The 12,609-nt window shown below is 38.1% G+C and overlaps 1 protein-coding gene across 1 annotated transcript; it reads right to left on the bottom strand.

The window, feature by feature from the left end:
* Positions 1–2,546: 2,546 nt before the first annotated feature.
* ltb4r (leukotriene B4 receptor) lies at positions 2,547–7,497 on the bottom strand. The gene is made up of 2 exons (XM_004910745.4): positions 6,818–7,497; positions 2,547–4,405 (listed from the first exon to the last, which is right to left on the bottom strand). Exons 1-2 carry the CDS (start codon positions 6,827–6,829, stop codon positions 3,320–3,322), a joined length of 1,098 nt encoding a protein of 365 aa, XP_004910802.1. The 5' UTR covers positions 6,830–7,497; the 3' UTR covers positions 2,547–3,319.
* Positions 7,498–12,609: the final 5,112 nt, after the last annotated feature.

Here is a 12,609-nt window from a genome sequence, read left to right as displayed (position 1 = left end):
GGCCAGCACCTATAATTGGTAACACAGTGCTACAGTGTTCCTTCAGTGATACAGGTCGTTTTCTATGGCTTTTGCTAAGTCCTTAGGTTTACTTTCTTGCCTGATTTTAAATATGAAGTGTCAAAAAAAACATAAAGTCAGAGCAGGGCTTTGTTGTTTAGCTACAGCCTCATGATCAAATGTCATTAGTGTGCTATGATAGTGTATGGGGCAATACAAGCTTAAAAGCTCTATGTGATCCATAATTTTTTAAAATGTTAGAAAGTTGGGGGCAAAGTTCTCCCAAAAATCTCTGTACTTAATAGTGTGGAAGATAATAATTAGAGCACCAGCCAGGGTGGACACAACATTCAAAGAGTATTGGTGGTAGTGCCAATAGGTAATAAAGGGATCAAGTAGCTACTAATGCAGAGATGAAGCTCAGCAGTTGCTCGATAACACGGATATATTGCACCATATCAAGGGTCTCTAATGACATTCAATCATATGGGGGCAGCTTAACAACAGCTACACAAGGCTCTCCTTGCATTGTTAGATAGGTATATCTCCACTGAGTTTAATCTTTGCAGTGTGCACTTTTGAGGCAATACAAAATGGTTGATTATTATTCTCTGTATATGTTTACACATCACTTTTCCGGATTGTTGGTTATTGTATGGTTTTTAATGTCATTTATTTGACACTAGTCACTTTCTTCATTATCATATTGTGATGTAATTTCCCTAACTGATGGGTTATCACTGGCTATTTATACTTGCCAATTGTGGGGTGTGGTTGACTTAAAACGGTCCCAGGGAGGACCGAAACTGTAGGCTGTATATGCACATTTAGATATAGTTTTTTGTACAGAAATCCCAGTGCTGGTCTTTTTTGGACTGTGCATATATATATAGTTATATCAATGACTTATTCCTAATTTGGCAGGACAGTGAATGGACCTTAAAGAAGAAGGAAAGGTAATCACTCTGGGTGCCAAAATATTAGGCACCCCCTAGTGATTGTAATTGCTTACCTTATACCCCAGGTTGGTGCTCCTGTTAGGGGAAAACCGCACTAGCCCGGGGTAGCTGCAAAGGGGTGATCCTCTTCCTTCTCTCATCTATTTTTGGAATCCCGGTCCAGGAGTGAAAAAGCTGTCTTTTTTGTTAAAGTTCAGCTTTTCACTCTACTGTACACGAGCAAGAAGGAAGAGGATTACTCTCTTGCAGGTACCCCGGGCTGCTGCAGTTTACTAAAAGGTAAGTGATTACACTGGGGTGGAGCTAATATTATTTCCTTCTTCTTTACAAGATGGAGAGAGGCTATAAGGTTTATGGAAACCATCGGTAAGCTACCTTTGCAAGTGGTGAAAGCTCAGAAAAAATACACACAGCTTCAGTAGTTGAGGTTGAAATCTTACCCTTAGTAGTGATGGGTCCATGTGTTTATGCCCCAGACCTTAGGGAGTTAATATAGGAATATATTAATCATAGGCAATGATTAATTGCCCCTTTTGATACGAAATGCGTAAGGCTTGTTTATGTATTTGGATAAATACACTACAATGTTTTTACTTCAACACTGAGCTGCTTAGAAATTTTTTTTGGAGTACCGGAGTGCCTGCCTGTTTTTCCCACATATATTTGCAAGTGGTGAATCAGATATCCCACTATATACACATTATGTTGAAACTGTTAGATTTAGAAACTTAATACAATTTCCCCTAGGGGTCTTAATAAACATTGTTCATTTTTATTGTTTTTATATATATGTTAATATATGCTGTTTTTAGTTTTTTAGAATCGAAACTGTAAATTAACTATATATTTTTTGCCTCTGACTGCTGGGAGTGTACCGGGGTGAGTCTATTAATTCATTGCTTTTGTTGGATTGTGTTATCTGCTAAAGGCCCCAGTAGGGCAGAAACATCAATATGAAATAAAGGATATTCATTTGAAGTAATTCTCAGCGTACAGCAGCATCTCTTTTTTGCTAGATTAAGTAATCTGCTTGCACCAGGGCCATTTTGTCCCTTGTTTTGAAGTGTGTGCAGGAGTCATTTTGCAAGGTTATATATATATTAATGTAACTAGTCCATGCGATGGTGCACTAAATGTAAATTCAAATAAATTATGTAAATATGCAAGTATGGTGACGCACATGTTTGTCAATGTTTTAATCCAACTTAGGGGTCTTTCTCAAGACACACAAAACATGTGTGTTTTGAGAAATGCTCTCTTTAGAAAGGTCCCCGAGCGGGACCGGAACATGTCAAATATGTGCAACTCTATACTTGCATATATTTATCTCTTCATAAAGGCACTGAATTGCAAAGTCTGTCATTATACCTACATATATATATATTAAAGTGTATTGGGTGTGCATGATCAGATAGGCAGGAGGAATGGACAATCATAATCATCTATGCAGTGTTGCACATAGTGCCCCATACACAGTAGAGTACAACAAACCATACAGGCTGGGCACTGCCCTTTTCCAAAAGGCTTTTGTGAACATTTCAATAACATAAAGGTCCTCAAAAGTATTTTAAATAGAATATCATGTTGTGGAAGAAATTTTGTAACAGTTTATTTAGATAAAGTAATAAAAAGATGTTAAATGTAACAGAATGTATTAATACTGCCTTTTTAATAGGTCTAGGGCGAAAACTGTTGGCCATCTATACTGCTTAAAAGTCTTTAACAACGATTTGGAATATTTTATTCATTTGTTCCAAGCACCAGTTGTAGTCGAGCTCGTTTTACAATGAAAATACTGGAACTATAAAACAATGTCCGGCAGGAATCTTACGTAATCAATGACTTTGGACTTCTGGAACGAAAAATAATAACTCATAATGAAGCCACAAAAATGATTTAATAAAAGGAATGTTTGGAGAATAATTGGAAGCCTAATAATGAACTAACCTTAGAAACAACTGTAGTTGGAAGAATGCAATATATTCCTCCTATTGACCCGTAACTTGCCATAACTTAATAGATGCATAGAGAAGAATATTACATTCTTTATACATGGATAAATGCAATATACTTTTATCCCATCCTATCCAGTTATAGTATGGTGCATACTAGCTAACATGTGTATCAGTGACAATTTTTGATTTACTTGAATTGATCTATCAAGCAGATTTTTACAGTTACCCTTATTGCTCCTTCAAGGACATTTCTTTATACTTTTTCTGCATATGCTTAAACATGCACACTAAACCAGTAATAATCTTGCAAGTATTACTTGGTCTATAAACAAAGTCCATGTATGTGAATGTTATTTAATAAATATGATAGGTCTGCTTATATTGTTTTATAAAGGAACAATCAAATCACTCTGTTGGATTGGTAGAAAATGTCTTGCTCTCCTCTTGAGTTTCTCCAAGTTTTCCAAGTTCCACTGACTCATTACGACTTCTCTGTCGAAAGGCTTGGGACACTTTCCTGAAACTAGAGACCTCAGAAGAGGTTCCTTCAAAGAGCTTGGCCATAAATCCCATCCCTGCAGTTCTGATAAAGGAGCCTCCAGCATATGCATACAGTACTGGGTTGACACTACTGCTGAGGAAGACCAAGGCTGTCACATTGGGTCGGGCTTTTTGTGCTGCTTTCATTAATTTCAGTCCTGTGGGGCCTGATGTAAGTGCTCCAGTTACCTGTATGATATTCACCACATGGTAAGGAAGCCAAAACAAGCAAAATGTTGCAACAATAAGGGTAACCAGGCGATTTGTCTTATGTTTGCTCTGAAATTTTGCAGTGCGTAAGCGCAGGCAAATGTAAAGGTAGCAGAAAACAATTATACTGAATGGGATTAAAAAGCCTATCATAGTCTCAAATAGATATTGGAATACTATGTGCCCAGGACTTTTGTGCAGTGGCATGCAGATCGTCATGTTGCGAAATGTCAACACAGTGCGATAAAATGGCATGGGAATAGAACAAAGAAATGCTACCAGCCATATAGCCAGAACTATACCTCTCACTGCTGTCTTTGTTCTCATAATCTGAGAGGTAAATGGTTTGGCAACAGCTAGAAAACGGTCCATGCTCATGAAAGATATTAGCCAAATGCTTGCATACATACTCAGGCAGCCGATGTAATGGCAAAGTTTGCAAACGTTTTCCCCAAACACCCAGTTGCCATTATCTAAAAAATGTAGGAAGAATGGTGCAGTGAGGATTACAACCATATCCGCTATGGCCAGATGCAAAATAAGAATACAAGTCACGGTGCGTTTCTTCATGCGTGTCAACACAGTCCATATAATGAAGGCATTGCCGGGGAAACCAATGATGAAAGCCAGTGATAGGATGGCAATTCCAAGACGCGACGAGGATCCAGAGAGTGGATTTGGACGCTGAGTGACATTTCCAAAACTGGAATTGATAGTCGACATCTGGTAGTCTATTGTGAACTGTATTTTAAACAACAGAAACTATTTTAAGAGCTGGAATCATTACCAAAGAGAGGTTTATTCTGCATATGGATAGAAGCCAAAACAATTGAGAATTTAAATCTGGTTGATTTACTAACCTATGTGCTACATTGCACAAGTGCTGTTGCCAGTAGCTACTAAGCAGCAATTAGTTTTAAGCACTTAACTATAATCTAAAAAATGAAAGCAAAGCTTTGATTGGTTGCTATAAGCAACTGCTTTTGTGCAATTAAGCACCTGGGTTGAAAAATCAGCCCTATATTAATAAGTTAATTAATAAATATTATTCTGCAACAATATATTTTTGTTCCTAAAGCAGGGATTCTTAACCTATTGGCCAGGACCCATGGAATTTAGGATGGGTTTCCATAAATCTTTTGTGATGGTCAAATGTTTTCATACAAAAGTATTTAACAATTGTAATGAATTCTATAACCAAGTCTTGGGTCAAAAGTGGCTTCATTACCACTTCAGAAATTACAGGGCTGACACCTCTTCGTAGAAGTAGAATAATAATTTAGATCTTGCTGGCCTCCCACTCTCTTTATCTTTGAAGAGTTCACGGATGCTACTATTGGCCTTCTCCTGAATGTGCAAAGGGCCTCCTTATTAGTCAGTTATTATTAAATAATGTTATAATATAAAAATGTATTTACAAGTTTGTTTATAAAGCCTCAATAATGGAGCGTGATTTCTGTGTGTACCGTTATTTTACTCATGTTTAAAAGGTTATAAGTGCATATTTAATCTAAAAATGGGGTTACATAACAAAAGTTTGTTACAGGTCTAGTTAGCTATAGCAGCAAATCAGCAGGTAGCATTTGCTTGTTACCTGTTTAAAAGCAAACATCTTATTGGAAAGATCCGCTCATTTGGCAAGGTCTTTGATCCAGAACCTTGGGACAAACAATTAGATCACAAGGACAGGGATATAGGCCATCAGGGTGAGGGATCTTGTCCCAATGGGATTTTTAAACTTGCTTGATCAATATCTGGCTGATTATTGGCCAGATATTTATTGGGTAGACCCATCAGAGGGTCCCATATATAGGCAGATTAGGTAAATCTGCCCATGTATGGCTACCTTTGTAAGCAGAACTCTGCAAAAGCAACTCAAGTCCTACCTCCATGTGACTCAGCTCCCAGCCTGACCAAGTCCAACTCCCGTGTCTCAGCTCCCAGCCCAATCAATCTGTGACAAATCTGAGACAGTTGGTGGGGCTGCTTGGACTGGAGCAGAGAGACTGGGAGTGGTACTTTCTGCTGCTATTGCAGAGATCTGACCAATTACTTGGTAAGAAGAATGAAAAGACATAACCAGGTCTCATTTCAGCCTAGACCCTAAACAGAGAGAATCTCTCTTCACCTCTGATAGAATATGATATATTAAAAGGTAAAGTGCAATTTAAACCATTTTTGTCTGGGGCACTATTTATTTAAAGGAAAGGGCATAGAATACTAGGAGATGAAAATTGTGCAAATGTCCATTTCAAATAACAAACAAACAAAAAAAAACCTTATCTGATGAATTGTAATAATGTGTAAAAAACATTTAGTTTTGAATATAATTCAGGCAGACTGAAGGAGCCCCTTTTTATGGCAGGTGAAGTATTTACAATATAATGTCTATATTTATTCATGGGTTACTACACACTATACCCATTACTACACCCATTCTTAAACAAGAAAGGGCTGGAGGTGCTAGACCATTGCTGACTAACTATTGTATTTTGCTAAGGTCTCTGCTCTCTATTATGGAGAGAGGCTCAGCCAACCTATAAATACAGCACTGCCGTATCTGGTGTGAGGTGTAAAACACAACCAGACCCAGAACCACACCATAACTATTAAATATTTAAGGTTTTTGGTGTTACCAGCCCATAAAAGGATTCTGGTCTCAGATAAAACCAGTGCTTGTTTTTTTCCTCACTGTTTGCACTGTTGATTCTGCAAATATAAGCACATTAATATGCGAATAAGAAACAAACAGAAAAAAAATCTGTTCACTGTTCTAGTTTCAGGCACAAAACATATCATGTGAAATAATACCAAATGTTCTGAATGACATGTAAGTGTTCTACATGCTATGTGTATGCTGATCCTGGAGTGTGCAGTGCTTTAGAGTGAAGCTTAGAGAAGAGTTGTCTCAAGTGCAACCAGTGATTTTCAATATTGAAAAATGCAGTTTTTTTCTGCATATTGTCTCATAATTAGTTAGCAATTAAATGTAGAAGTACTAAAATAAAAGTATTTACATTTCTATAATTTTTTTTTTGCTAAATAAAATAAGTCCTGAGAACAGCAGGTATAAAGGCAATTCCTGCGAAAGGTATGGCTCAAGCAGTATGATGTTCCATTCTGGATAGTGTAGGTGGGATGGAGGAAACTTACCAGCTCAGTCATGATGCTTTTTTCTGTTTAAAATGGCTTGTTGTCTGTCCTACAGGCGAATGAGATCTGCTACTGGATGGATTTCTAGACACCGTACCATAAAAAAAAATCTTATCACATCAGTTTGCACAAGAGCTTTAGCAGGATGTTACATAAATTTATATTCTGTATTTTACGGTACTTAAAAAGCTTCCTGTCTTCATGACACAAGTTCTGTCCTCACATTGAAACCATCCCAGTTGCGTAAGTGACAATAACAACACTTGTTCTGACATATTAGTACTGGAATAGTGTGCCCAGGGAACGCTTTACTGTCATTTCTGGCAATGCCACCAGCAAGGTTATTCCTTAGTTAGGAATGGTGGCTGCAGCAAGGTTAACGCCATGTTTTCGTAAAGTGTAAACCAAAAATTGCGTCAGGTAGACCGAAAGCAAATGAGGCAGTAGAAGGGTTGAGCTTACAAAAACAGTGTTGTAACTTCTGTAGCAGGTAATATTTGTCTTAGTACATTTAGTACTTTAAAAAACTGCAGATGTCACAGACATTACCAGAATCTCCAAGCACATGTACTAGTGTACTATGGTTTTTTAAGGGGAACTGTAGGGGAACATCTTCCCATATTGGCAATGAGGAATTTAGCAAGCTGCCAGTAGCAAGGTAAAAAATGAAGGGCATGAGTCTATAGCTTTTGATTTAATGATACTTCCCCCTTAATCTTATATTAATGCCACAGCTATATTTTTATTTTTATAGGAGGCAATGGGTTTAGCACCAAAAGGGACAAGACCCAGGTTTGCTTCTTTTTGGAACAAAATTGGGGTGAAAAGACTGTGGTTCCTGAGCAGAGCAGAGTGAAACGTTTCTTTGAATTTAGTGGTTTGCTGTCTAAAACATGTTTGAAAAGGTTTAAAAAACAGAATGCAGGTTTTCACATGGTCACAGATTTCAATTTTCCCTCTGTTTCATTTTCCTTTATGCTAACTGGGAGCTGAGGAAATAGGGCGAAACAAGTGAGGGTAGGAATAAGGGACTGGGACATGGCAAAACTATTAGAAGTCCTACATTCTATGAAAGAGGAATTTTAAGTAAGTACATTATAGATAAATCTATTCTAAACAACTCAATTCAAATGGTCTTCATTATTTGTTTTTATAAGGTTTTCAAAGTTTTGGCTTTCCTATTTTTTTTTCTCGGATACAGCTGAAAATGCTGTCTGGTCGGGGGGAAGTCACTGACCCCAGCAACTGAAAAAACAGATTGACTGTAATGCTCCACAACAATTGTATTGCTCTTGTTTTTTTATTAGATATATTTTCAAATCGACATTTGTCACCTCCTAATAGTTATAATCACTTACCTGATACCTGGGGCTGGTACTCGTGGTCACTGAAACCTGCCCAGGGTATTTCTGTAGGAGCAGCATGTAGTCTTTTTGTGCTTCTTCTCTTTTGGGCTGGCACATTCACAGTAGATTAAAAAGCTGAACTTTAAGCAAAAACCCAGATTTTTTACTCTAATTTGCATTGATCATTTTGGGACAGAAGCAGAAGATGATAGCTTTGTGCTGCTCCTACAACAATACCCAGAGCCGATGCAGTTTTCAGCGACTAGTGATGAGCGAATCTATCCCATTTCACAAAAACGCGGTTGCAGCGTATTTTTTGACACGCGTGACTTTTTTTACAAAGACGCGCGTCTTTTTTTGATGTGACATCTCCTATTTTGATGTGACCATGCCCTTTTTACGTGACCGTGTCTATTTTGATGTGACCGCGCCTTTTTTTTACACTGCTTTGCAGCGCACGTGCTTTGACGCGATCACGTCAGCGTGCGCACGCTTCGGCGCATTTTCACGCTCAAATGGACGCGTGCGCATTGCGTTTAAATAGACGCCGTGGCCTACAGTCCAGTGCGAGGTGATCATTCTTCCTGAGTGACACTAAGCGGTTCCTGTTTGTGATTCTGGTTTTGTTCTGTGCTTCTGTTCCTGACTTCTGACTTTGACTGAATTCCCGGTTCCTGACTTTGGCTTTGTACTCCACTACTTCTGATTGCTGCCTGTCCTGACCTTGGCCTGCCTTGTGACTTTGCTTTTGCCTGCTCCCAGTTACCTGTCTGCCATTCTAGCAGAGACCTGTGCACCAGCTATTAGCACCTCTGCTACTCCGCATCTGAGCTCACCCTGTCTGCATATCCAGGATCTGAGTACTCAGTGGGAGGCGTAGGGGAGTGCTTCTGTCGTCTATTCCCTGTGTGACAAGCATCTGGTAGAGGTAAGCCTGACATATAGTAATTATACATAAATGGAGGGCAAAAAAACAGCAATGTAAGTATTTGGTGCAAAAAAAACCCAAAACAGTACCTCTATATAGGGTACCAAAAATAGTAGTAGAATAAGGGTTTGCACACAAGAAATACAAGCGACGAGAAACAACTGCTTGGGGGTAAGCAATTATAAACACCGTTGGGTACCTAACATTTGGTATGCCCCAGGGATTTTAACTTTGCTAAATCCTTTAAGGGTTTAACACTTCTTAGGGCAATGACACAAAGCTATACCACACAATAAAATGATTCATTATATGAAAGGCACTATATTAAGATTGGTCTGACCCAGGTAAAGTTGTTTTTGTGGATAAAAAAGGTAAAAACTAAGTAATCTTTATCAGAACGGTCTATGTAAATACAGCCATAAGCACTCACAGAAATGCTGCACTGACTTCTCTGTCAAAAGATTTCTTTACTAATCTACGAACGGTCCGAAGGCGTCCGAATGCATTTTTTCGTAATGATCGGTATTTTTGCGACTTTTTCGTCGCCGTCGCGAATTTTTCGTATGTTCCGTAACTTTTTCGTTACCGTCGCAACATTTTCGTATATTTTCCGCAACTTTTTCTTTGCCGTCGCGAAAAAATCGGATTGGTTTTTCCACTGTTTAAAATCGCTCAATACGAAAAAATTGCGACAATGACAATAGTCGCACAAAATACGATAAAGTCGCAATGGCGACAAAAAATTCACGACAAATAAAAAAAATCGTGACAGCGATGAAAAAGTCGCAAAATTTTCGCTTCCAATGCGATTTTTTCCCTTTCGGGATTCGGATTCATGGATTAGTAAATCTGCCCCATAGTCTAACTATGTACACTTGGTATGGGTATCGGTGCAGGAGCGAGGCATTATGGGAACTTTCTTCACACAGCTCACTGTTTTTTTTTCTTCCTGTTTGGCTTCTGATCATCTGAACAGGTGAAATATGGGGAGACTTAAGGGCACTATTGAGACAACTGAAGGTATGCCTGCAGCTTGAGATTAACTCTTTATTAGCCTTACCTTCTCCTTTAAGATACATACAGTATTAACTAAAAATTATTTCCTCTACGACAATAAATATTACCTACAGCTTTAATTTACAAGTATGTCAAACAAGAAATGTTTTTTAAAAGTTTATCAGTTTTAAAGGTGATTAGAAGGGATACACATTTTAATACTGATCTACTTGTTAAGGACATGGATAAAACCAATCTTTTAAACTTTGAAAGCTTCCATCCAAGAAATGTATTTATGGGATTGTCAAAGAGTCAGAGAGTTAAAGAATAGCATCTCAGGATGAGGTCTGTAATGAAAGAAAGGTATAATATAAATGAATTAAGCAAACAAACAAACAGTTATATGACATAAAAGGGAAACAAGTAATAAAAACCAAACAAGACTTATTGCTGATTTTACCACACAGAGTGAGAACAGTTATAAATCTCTCTCGGTGCAGAGATGAGAAAAATATGGCCATCTGACACCATCGTAACTTAGATGGTTGGTTTTGAAGGTGGTTAATTACCCAAGGAGGGTAGAGATTATGATTTGCAACTGTTTAGACAGAATTAAAATGGACTGATAGATTCAATACTAAAACCCTGATAGGATATAATGTGACTCTTCTTTCTTTTTGTTTTTTTTAATGATAGAACATACAAACACTTAGGGGTCGTCCCAAGTACAAGTACAAGTTCGAATTCCGAAATGGGTAAAATTCGGATTAGATACGATAATTTCTGATGAACGGAAATGTCACGAAAATGCTTACGAATAATAAGCAGTAATAGTCGGCGATCCAAAAGTCACGTCATTTTCATATCCGAATGATTGTAAACGGCAGGAAAACCTTTCTGACTTTGATCGTTCTGTGCATGATTTTGGAAGCCTCCCATAGGACTCAATGGCACTCTGCAGCTCCAACCTGACCCAAGGAAAGTCTCCCATAGGACTCAATGGCACTCTGCAGCTCCAACCTGGCCCAAGGAAAGTCTCCCATAGGGCTCAATGGCACTCTGCAGCTCCAACCTGGCCCAAGGAAAGTCTCCCATAGGGCTCAATGGCACTCTGCAGCTCCAACCTGGCCCAAGGAAAGTCACCATACCGAAGCTTTAATGAATACGAAACTTTCGTACTCGTTGCGACAAATACAATTTTGTTGTGTAAAGCAAAGTGCAAAAAAGTTGCGCAAATTAACGAAAAAAAACTTAGAAAATACGCACTGTATGAAAATTTACAAAAATACAAATTTTTTGTATTCGAAAAACAATCATACTTTGATAAGCGGGCCCCCTAGAGGTCTCAAAATCATGAAATAACCCAGAATTTTTTGAACTCTTACGATTCTTAATTTTCAGCATAATGTAACAGTATATTGGAAAGGTGCAGTGTTGAATGAATTCAAACAAACACATAAAGAACTAGATCATTTAAATAAAAATATAATAGATCAGCAAGATAAACAAACCTTTTGAGAAAGTGAAGGATTTTTGTAAATTAGAACAAAACCTAGAACAGAACAAATTAGAACGGAACAGACTGTGTAGAAAAGTTAGAAAATCAATAGTAAAAGCTAAACAACAGAAATGTAAAGGAATTATAGAAGACTTTAAATGAGGGGATGTGAAAGAATAGGGGGAAAAGAAAAGCAACTAAACAATGCTGGTCTATGAAAAGATAAACCAAGCACAGAGAACAAGAGTATGAAATATAAACCACTAGAAAAAGATCTTAAAGGACAAGGAAAGGTTAATATAAATTTAAAGTAAGTCTAAAGGCATTCTTTTTAAGTACTTACTGCATATCTAAATTCCCAGATCCCTGCTTGCTTCTCTGAGATATGGTGCTGGCAGCCTACAGCAGTTAGAAGACTTCAGTGACATCACTGAAATCTCTCTCCCCTTCCTGTAGGTGCCAGCGGCAGCCTTCCTATTCTCTGAGCATGTGTGTAACTTGATCCTGTCTCCTGTTCTGAGCTACACATGCCCACCAGCCAATCAGAAGCGGATCTGGCAGAGGGGAGGGGGAGGGAATGAAACACATGTGCAGTATGAAGCAAGGAGGGAAAGGAAGGGAGAATACCTTTTTAGAGATTGCTGCCTGTTCTAGAAAATGTGAAGTAAGTGTGACTGAGTAAATATTTGATTAGGTGAGCCAAAAGTGTGGCGTTTTTACTAAACAATAGGAGGACTATTGGGCAGTATGCTTTTTAAATTTTGACTTACATTCTCCTTTAAAGAGAGTAATAGTGGGATAACACATACCGCACAACCTAACACTCAAACTAAATATTTTTTTTATCACACAGAAAAAGGAACAAAAAGAGAGAAGAGGGTAAGGTAAGGAATTACCAGTAAAGAAACTCCCAAGTCACACATATAACACAGAGAGGTTGGCACAACAAACCTGCATCCTTGGCAACAAATAACTCACCATCACAAACACACAGGAGGGCACAGAAATCAGAAGGGGTGTACTG

The sequence above is a fragment of the Xenopus tropicalis genome, chromosome 1 (assembly GCF_000004195.4).
Source record: "Xenopus tropicalis strain Nigerian chromosome 1, UCB_Xtro_10.0, whole genome shotgun sequence".
Classification (NCBI taxonomy): Eukaryota; Metazoa; Chordata; class Amphibia; order Anura; family Pipidae; genus Xenopus; species Xenopus tropicalis.
This window is presented reverse-complemented; position numbering and strand designations above follow the sequence as displayed.